This window comes from Sardina pilchardus, chromosome 19 (assembly GCF_963854185.1).
Source record: "Sardina pilchardus chromosome 19, fSarPil1.1, whole genome shotgun sequence".
NCBI lineage: Eukaryota > Metazoa > Chordata > Actinopteri > Clupeiformes > Clupeidae > Sardina > Sardina pilchardus.
In genome coordinates this window covers 8,904,476-8,914,475 of record NC_085012.1, presented here as the reverse complement: position 1 = coordinate 8,914,475, position 10,000 = coordinate 8,904,476, and the positions used below count along the sequence as shown (strand labels likewise).

Genomic DNA, 10,000 nt, shown 5'->3' with positions numbered 1-10,000 from the left:
CCCCGAGAACAAAAGCTGAGAACTGAGAGCACACACGGAACAGCACGGAACCGAGAAACAGATCCGAACCGATTTACATATACAGGCCCACGGACAAGAACGTGTCGCGTCGCGTCTCTCTCGTTCTGAAGATAGGAGCGCTAAATCATACCTCCATTTTTCCGCCTTCATCTGTCCTTTCATGATGTACAAAGGCACCGAGATTTCATACATCAGTAACTTTCATGTTTTGTGGGAACTATTTTTTTTTTTTTTGGTATTTCTTGAACCTATTTCCAGTGTCATCAAAGTGATTTTCATGTACTGTAGCTTAGGGGGTGGGGGGGGGGGGGCACAGAGTAGCTTTATTACAGGTGGATGTCTAGAAAAGAGTGTGGGACTATTTTAAGACGCACACCTGCTGAAGTGAGCCCCCATTTTTATTCTCTCTGCCATCTCTCTTGCCCTCTGAAGTCAGCCCAACCAGGCCACACACCAACCGGCCCGCCAACCTGAGGAAGCCCAACTCCAGGAGGGAGCTTCAGGACAAATGAGGCTGGGCCTTTCTGTCAACAAAGTTCCCCTTCCTGCATTAAAAATGCTGTCCTGCAAATGACACCCTCTCCCACCCCCGCCGAGTCTGTAAATATAACATTCATAGGTCCTGAAGGAAATGCAAATCCAATGCAGAGAATAGCAACGACGCCCACTGAACAGCGCAGACCCCTGCTCCAGACAGGCTATTTTGGGTTAGCGTTAGCGACTGAGTGAAAACAAGTGCATCCCTCATGGTCACTTGGCTTCAAAAGGCAACGAGCTGGACGGGACCAAGAGGCTGGCCGACAGCCACATTCTGCAGACGAGGGGTTGCTGCTGGAGGTGTGTGGCGGACTGGACTGTCAATGGGCACTAACTGCACTGAAGCGTCTACTCTCCAAAGAGCCCCAGATAAGGGACATCTCCAACATGCCTTGCCTAGGCTTCGCTAACCCTGAGAGCAGCCAGGCAGTTCAGAGCTGAGAGCGATGGATGTATATACAGTATGTGTGTGTGGATATGATAGGTGAGGGGAGACTGAATAAATGCCACGTGGTTATGTTCTGTGTGTTTATCTGTGTGTGAGTGTGTGTGTATGTGTGTGTGTGGGGAGGGGGGTGTTATCTGTGTATTTATTGTTGAACAGGCTGTGGAAACCAATTTCCTGTGGCACAATGAAGACTACATACATCTTTCTAAACTCATTCCAATGATGGATGCATGTTCCAATCTTCAGTCTCCCAGAAAGGCACAGCCATTGTCTAAAGGCAGAGACAAACCTCTGTTCAAAACACTCCCACACGACACTAGAACAAACAAGAGGCACCAGGCAACCACAGACCCTCACCAATGTCGCGCAATACTACTGTAACCAATGTGAGACCGTTCCGTACATTGGATCTGTACAATTGGGAAGGAATACTAAGAAACGGTGACCCTCTGCCTTGTCTAAAAATCGAGAGTACATCAGACCGGTACTTTTGAAGTCACATGAGTTGATTTACTCTGCCTGAAGAAGATCTGCCGATCGAAAGCTTGCGCAGATTTAAAGGTCCCAGAGAATGGAAATAATTTTTTTCTTGGTTTTCATGAATTATGAGAGGTTGTGCATAAACAGAGAGCTATCATGAACATGAGGCATGGTTGTGCCCTCCTTCATATGGAAATCTTGAACTTAGAAATAGACACTAAAAAACGGGCGATTCAGCAAAACTGCTTGCTTGTGATGTCAGACCTCGCAAAGCTAGCCTGATTACCATCGACTTTCAAAGGCTCTGCGAGACTTTAGTCTGACCAACAGCCTGTGCTAACACGGTTTCTTGCCAGTGCTGGTTGACCCGCCTCCTTTAAGTGCCTCGATTTGCTACTGGTAGATGTCAGAAAGCAGATTGCCGAGTTTAAACCAATAACAACACTCTTTCCTCTGCCTTGAACACGCCTCTACCCAGAGCCGTTGGAGCTGCTCAAAGTTGATTGGTTCTCGACCAAAGGGGGCAGTTCCGCAGATTTCGGGAACTCAGAAATCCTTCTCAATGAGCAGTTGACCAGACCAGCAGCAAAAGCCTGAAGGCGTTGCGTCACTGGGAGGGCGTGCCAGGCTATCGCAAAGCCATTGAAGTTCAATTGGGGTTGCCAAAGAGGGCGCCATTTAGTCAAACAGACCATTTCAATACCCAGCCTATATATATGGTTTTAATTAGTCTTGTAAAATTGCAATTGAGTTTATTTTTTTAAATCAAAGTTGAATATATACTATTTCAACATCAGAGAACACAGTGCAATACTCAATTCATCCATTCTCTGGGACCTTTAAGTAAAAACCTTCTGTTGCACGGACTGAAGTGTGCGGATTTTCCTTCTATCCTTTAGAAGTTACACGAGTGGACACACCAGCGAACGGAAGGCCTGACACAACGCGGCTGACCCGAGCGACTCCGGCCGGGGTGGGGGGGAGAGGAAGAGGAAGTGGCGACTCACGGCGAGGTAAAGCGCGGCGTAGACGCTGAGCGCCGCCTCTTTGGAGGGGAAGGTCTTGCGGGCGCGCAGGATGTCGTCCTCGTTGCCCGTGCACGCCTCCTGGTGGCTGATGTAGCGCAGCGCCTGCTGGCAGCCCAGGGCCGTGTAGTTGGGCTTGCACACCGTCAGGAAGTGGGGCGCCAGGTTGCCCGTCACCACCTGGCCCGCGTTCACAAAGATGTCCGTGGTGAAGAGGCCGAAAGCGTACACACCTGTGAAACACACACACACACACACACACACACACATACACACAGAAAGACAGAAAGACAAAGAGAGACACAGGTTAGGTATTGACAAAGATGTCCGTGGTGAAGAGGTCAAAAGAGTACACACCTGTGAAAAAAAAATACACACACACCCAGAAAGACAGAAAGACAAAGAGAGACACAGGTTAGGTATTGACAAAGATGTCCAAAGATGTGAAGAGGCCAAAGGTGTACACACCTGAGAAAAGACACACACACACACACAAACACACACACACACACACACACAGCCCTAGATATTGACATTATAAGTCTGACATTACACCTCAAATAAGTGTGAGGTGAGGTGAGAAGATTGCCGATTGCCGAGAGATGAAAAGGAAACTCAAAAATGGCAACCATGAAGAACGTGTGTGTGTGTGTGTGTGTGTGTGTGTGTGTGACCATGAAGAGCAAAGTGTGTTTTTTTCGTGCCTGAAGTGAGGGGAAAGGAGAAGTAATGTGACACACATGATTGAGCGTCGACTGTTTTTTAAAGAAAACCCATTCAAAATTCATGGGTGACAAAACGAAGCCTGATGACTTGAATAATTCAGGGCCGCCATCAGGACTTCAGTCTCGCTCAGAGTGTGTGAGACTCTCAAAGGAGCCTCGGATCTACAGATGGCACACCGAACCCACAGACAAGACACTCACACAGAGTGTGACTTTAGAGTTACCTCAACCTGCCTGTGTGTGTGTGTGTGTGTGTGTGTGTGTGTGTGTGTGTGTGTGTGTGTGTGTGTGTGTGTGTATGTGTGTGTGTGAGAGAGAGAGTTTTCACTATGAATGTCTGTCTTGTTACCTTCCCATAGGCATATGTTAGTGTAGGTGTCATTCTTCCAAACTGTGCATGGCCTCAGTCGCTGCGTGTGTTTTCTCACATCAGTGCAATACACGGCTGTGTGCTGACTGAGTGTCTGCTGGCATTTCCACACACGTTTATGCCATTCCATGTGTGAGGACGCATACAAAGCACCCCCCCCCCCGACACACACACACACACCCCAACTGCCCTATTCCTTCTCCAAACGAGTCAGAGCATATGTAATCAGCCGCAGCAAAGGGGGGGTATCACCAGTAATCCAGCTCAACCCCATTGTGTGAGCGTGTTTAAAGAGCTCTGTGCGAGAGACTAACTACCCCCCCCCCCCCCCCCCCCTTTATGGGCAGAATCCTGCCTCTGTGTCAGCCTGTGTATTTCCGTGCTGTTTATTCGACCAGGCAGGGACAGGGCACAATAAATCAACATTTTCCCCAGACAACAATGGAGGCTCCACAATCACTGTCGAGAGCCTGTGTGTGTGTGTGTGTGTGTTTGTGTGTGCCTCCCTTCACACACACGCTCATTTTCGGGAGTCAATTGAGTTGGAAGACAGGCAGTAAAGAACTGAGAGATAGAGAGAGAAAGAGAGAGAGAGAGAGAGAGAGAGAGAGAGAGAGATGCTTTTGACTTCTCACATGTTGTAACTCTCAATGCTGCCCTGACTCATCTAATGCACTGGATTTCCTTTGTTCAAAATGTAAAAAAAAAGAGAGAGGACGAGAGGAAAAGAGGGAAAGAGAAAAAGAGAGGGAAGAGATACGCAGAGCTGTGAAATTAACTGAGTCAACAACAAATCACAAAACTAATATTTGGCCAAAAAACGAAATATGTGGAGAACATTTCAGATGACATCTTTGCATTAGGGGCTTTAAATATTGAAAAAAAAACTGTAACTCAAGCAGAGATCAAGCCAGCTTTCTGGCACATGCCCCACTTCCCTATGCCAAGAGAGCCTAATGCAATTTGATACAAATCAAACCGATCTCACAGCTCGAAAGAAGACAAGAGAAGAAGCAAATTTCTTCTATATTGACGAACTTGAAAGGTCATGGCAAGTCCCACACTTATCCCATGTCCAGAGGGAGTCTTCACACTACAGTATGTGCCTTTGAGTGTGTATGCATGTGTTTTGGCTGAAGGCATTTGTGTATGTGTGTGTGTGCATGTGTCTGTGTGCGTGTGTATTTGTGTGCTTATGTGTGTGCATTCATTTGTCTCTATGCGTGCGTGCGTGCGTGCGTGCGTGCGTGCGTGCGTGCGTGCGTGCGTGCGTGCGTGCGTGCGTGCGTGCGTGCGTGCGTGCGTGCGTGCGTGCGTATGCCTGTGCATTAAGAGCCCTGATGGTTTCTGATGAGTGTGTGGAGGAGCACTGCATCACCACTGCAGCAGGAGGCCTGGCTCTGTATCAAAGCTGCAGGTGAGGAGACGCCCTGGCAGGCCCCCATCAGTACCCCCCAATACCCCTCCCCCCTCTTCCCCTACACACACACACACACACGTACGCTCTGAGTGAGTTCTCACAGCCCAATAAAGCATCAAACACTAACACGCATAGCTCCCAAACTGAAAAACATGATGCAGAGCCACGTTGTATCCTACAAGGCATTCAGTTGTGTACAGCTACCACCAGCACATTAAATGACACAGCAAAAATACAAACTGTCTTGGGCACATTAATATCCTACAGGCACTCAGTTCGGTACAGATACAAACACATTACATGACACAGCAAAAATACAAACAGTCTTGGGTTTGTCCATGGCTTTCTTTCCAGAACCCCTCCACATATCTCTCTGCCACCTCTTTATAGCATTTTTCACTGCAACATGAGGGACTAAGCTATCAAGGCAAGTGTTGACTACCCTTTTTTTTGTTGTATCCATTCCTTTTTAAGGTTGCTAGAGCCACAACACACTGGACATTTCATCACAGATAAATGAAACAGTGACACACCGTTCTCGATGATGAAAACAGTGCGATCCTACAATCATCTGTGGTTGCCATGACATTTCTTAAAATGCTTGATGACAGCCAATTAGCATGTGGCCCAGGCATCTTATGCTACTGCCTCTAACATCTGTGAGAGCTGTCATAATTAATATCCATTATTGTAGCATAACACTGTTACATCACTAGACTTTAACTGTCATGATAAGTAATGACAGGGTAGTGCATCTCTTAGAACTGTGCAACCGCACAATAGAACAATATAAAAAGCAGACCAGTTGTTGATTCTGTTTTTCCCTGTTACGTGAATATGTCATCAGCCCTGACATTTGAGAGGAAAGACATTTGAGGGAAGAGGAAAGCCAAGAACATTTTGCTTTGTTTTGCATTTTGTGTTTTTTTTTTAAATAAAATGTCCTGAATCTGTGTGGACACAGAATACAGAAAATGGTATATGGGATCTTGAAAAGGCATTATGATCTGCATGACTATAATTGAGAACTGTCTAAATAAATTCACCTTATACTGTACACTCAACCAACTGAGAGGCAGGGCTCATTTCAAAACCTAAACAATCTCAAAAACCCGTCTCTGTTCAACAAGCTGCTCAACATCTAAAAGACGTTTCATTTAGAAAGTTGGTGCTACCTTTTGAACCAGAGCATAGGCCTCTCTTGTCCGTTCTAGCTCAGCTACCTCTCCATCAAAACTTCTCTGGAAATGTTTTTGAAGCCTTTTCTTTTTTTTCCCCCATCCATCCCCCTGCCGCAACAACTTCATCTTTTTTTTTCCGCCCTTCTGCTTTGAACGAGGGCTTGAGTCGAGGCGGGACGCGGAGGCCCAGAGAGTGATCGGCGAAGAGTGAACAGCGCCTTTCATCTCTCTATTCATTAATTTCCCGAGCGCGGCCCCGCCCCGCCTCGCAAGCCCCCGCCGGCCCGGCCGCATGCATTACTGTAACAAGCCCCTCCGTCTCCAGTCAAGCAGGCAAGCAGGAGCGGAGGGATAGAGAGAGAGAGAGAGAGAGAGAGAGAGAGAGGAGGGTGGGAGAGATAAACAACCAGAGGCTGAAGAAGTGCGGATGCTTTGGAGAAGGAGTCTTGTCATACAGCCATTTTCTAAAAGGTGATATCTCTGGTGAAAAACACACATCTACACCTTACCCCATTCCACCCAACCAACTCCCACCACACCCCAATCCACTGCACTTCCTCGTAATGCACCCCACCAGACCCCACCTCCTCCCACCTCACCTCACCCCACCCCACCCCACTCCACTCCACCCTACCAACTCCCACCCCACCTCACCACACTGCACCTCCTCGTACCTCCTCCCACCCCACCCCACCCCACCTCACCCCACTGCACCTCCTCCCACCTCACCTCACCTCACCTCACCCCAACCCACTGTCCCTCCTCCCAGGTGAGCAATTATGCAAACGATCCCACAAAAGACGAGGAGCGTGTGAGTGGGTGCCAATGGGTAAGTTCCCTTCATCATGCCCTTTAAGAGGAGACGGAGCCAACACTTGGGGCTGGATGGGAATGCATGATGGCACACGCATACCTCCACTGAACAAGTCCAGTGTGAGAGAGAGAGAGAGAGAGAGAGAGAGGGAGGGAGAGAGAGAGAGAGGGGGGGAAAGGGGAAGTGAAGCATAATACAGGAACATGACTGAAGGGAGAACTAACAGGAGACAGAAATTGTTTGGGAAGAGACACGGGCAGAGAGAAAATGACAGCAAAAATAAGCGAGGAAAAACAGATGTGCCAAAAGAGAGAGAGAGAGAGAGAGAGAGAGAGAGAAAGAGAGAGAGAGAGAGCTCTGGGAAAGATGCCAGGGGGAGTCAGGAGCCCAGGGTGGCGGTCGGCAGACGAGCTGAATTACGGCCCTCCGGATCGGGCCAAGCAGAGCGCGGAGCGCTCGGAAGCCCGGCGCCCGGAGGAGCTCCCACTCAGGTTCAGGTTCAGGTTCAGCGGCTAGATAATAGCCCCGGCATCACGCCTTCCATGTCACCTCCAAATTAACTGCGCCCCGCTATGTGGGACAGCCACTCGTCCGTAAAAGATGAGCCAGGTTTCAGCGCCGCAAAAAAAAGAGAAAAGTAAAAAAAAGAAGACAGCGCTGAAAAGCCCAGAGGAGAGCTCTCGTAAGTGCTCTCGTGTCCTGTTCCATCAGGAGACATCAGGTGCTGTTGCTTCCTTTATGGAGGAGCTCAGGCAGACTCTCCCCGGCCCCCCCTGCCTGAGGACTAACTGTGAAGTGGACGCCTCGTCGTCTCATCTGTGGTCATCCTTGACACCTTGGCTAATACCTCCAGATCTCTACTGTGACGAAATGCACCGCTCCGAGCGGTTCTCTACAAAAAAAAAACATGGGGGCCGGAGTGATGGAACGCCGCTGCTGCTGTTGCTGCTGTTCCTGCTGCTGATGCTCACTCTGACAGATGGGAGCTTTTTTTTTTTTTTCAGACGCTGCAACAGGTTCAGGCTTTTCAAAAAGCTGCGCTGAAATACTTCCCGCCAGGTTGATCCCATTTCAGCGTAAAGGAAACGGTAAGTCTACATCCACCCCTTCAAAACTCGGCTTATGTCTACAAAACCGCGGCTCCGTGCCGCCGCGATAAAAATCTCCCTCAGATGCATACCACCACAGTAGAAGAAAAGACAGATAGAGAGAGAGAGAGAGAGAGAGAGAGAGGGACAGAGAGAGAGAGAGGGAGAGAGACAGACAGACGGATGCTGGGGTAGATGTAAAAACTAAAAACTTCCTTCCATACCCCCAGCTTGAGATGGAGGAGTGGATCCCCACCCCCCTCTAGGGAGCAAGCCAATCTAATCCTCTCTCCAGTGCTGGTAGCCTTATCTAGAGGCACCAAGACAGCGGGGACACTATGCACAGCACATCCACTGCCACTCTGTCTTTTGGCCAGAGACCGACCTGGGACACTGCGCTCCTTCCACAGGAGCTGAGATCGGATTTGGGTGGATGGAGGGCGGGTGGAGGGTAGAGGGGATGGGGATGATGGAGGTGGTGGAGGGAAAGAGGGGGATGAGGGTGGTGGAGGAGGGTGGAGGAGATGAGGAGGATGGAGGTGGTGCAGGGGAAGAGGGGGATGAGGGTGGAGGGGATGAGGAGGATGGAGGAAGGTGGAGGGGATGGGGATGGGGACAGGGAAGGTGACAGGGGGTGCTATGTATCACTGTCCAAAGCAGAGGCTAACCGTAACCCTCCTCCCTACGGGGGTTGCACCGGCTTTGGCCGCAGCCTTCCACAAACACGCTGCATTGTTTCAGAGCTCAGTGGAGCGAGAGAGAGAGAGAGAGAGAGAGAGAGAGAGAGAGAGAGAGAGAGAGAGAGAGAGAGAGAGAGAGAGAGAGAGCCGTGGTGGTGGTGAGAGAGGATCCGGCGTGCTGCTGTGCTGTACAGGAGCCTGGACTCAGGACGGACTGTAGCATAGCACAGTATAAGGCTGAGGCTCTAAGGTCAAACACTGTCATCTCACACTGAGCTTCACTGGCAAGTCTGCCATTAACACTACTGACCTATCTGTAATTTCATGCCTATCGTACCACTGGAAGATCACAGTGTCAGCAAAAAGAACTCACTGAACTGCTGGCGCTGCTTGTTTTAATAAACCAAGACACTGTGAGTGAGCTCAAGACGGCCCATGAACACTGATCAAAAGAAAGAGAGTAGGGACATCCCTAGCCATCTTCAAAAATTGTCTGAAAACCCAGCTCTTCAGAGAACATCTCCTCTCATAGCACTACTAGACAATTGCACTCGTTGATGCACTTATTACACTCACGTACTTATTGTGGTTTTTAATTTGTTGTTAGAAATGCTCTAAAAAGCTTAAATGTTTTATCATGCTGTAAGTCGCTTTGGTTAAAAAGCGTCAGCAAAATGTAATGTAATGGAATTAAATATTGCATATACTGTATTCTTTCAGGGTATTTGTGGGGTTTTGGCCTTTATTCAGATCAGACAGTGAAAAGTGATAGTGGAAGAGAGAGATGGGGAGTGGGATTGGGAAATGACCACAGGTCAGAATCGAACTCAGGTCCCTGTGGACACTTGTCTTGTTGCACCACAATTCTCTCAAAAACTCTCAGCTCCAAAAATCTTTGATATTTGATAATCCGTGCCTTACCCAGGAAGCGGAAAGTCCTGCGGACCAGAGGGTTAAGGTAACAGCAGTCTCCCGTCACGATGTTCTTCTCCCGGCTGTCCAGCTCTTTGGATGTGTACTGCATCAGGAACAGCACAGTCTCTGTGACCGTTATCTGGACAAGAGAAGAAGAAACACACACACACACACACACACACACACACACACACACACACACACATTAAAGGACCACAGAGAAGAAAGGAAATGAGAGAAATGAGACAAATTCCCATCTATTGGACTCAAGGAGCGACAGCAATTCACATCAAGGT

At 48.8% G+C, this 10,000-nt stretch overlaps 1 protein-coding gene across 1 annotated transcript in view; it reads right to left on the bottom strand.

Moving 5' to 3' along the window:
- Positions 1 to 10,000, bottom strand: part of plppr5b (phospholipid phosphatase related 5b) — a 47,268-nt gene that overhangs the window by 23,562 nt on the left and 13,706 nt on the right. The window contains exons 2-3 of the mRNA XM_062521092.1: positions 9,711 to 9,843; positions 2,494 to 2,744 (exon numbers count right to left, since the gene is read on the bottom strand). Of these exons, the coding sequence (XP_062377076.1) occupies positions 2,494 to 2,744; positions 9,711 to 9,843 (384 nt within the window). The remainder of the gene's footprint in view (positions 1 to 2,493; positions 2,745 to 9,710; positions 9,844 to 10,000) is intronic.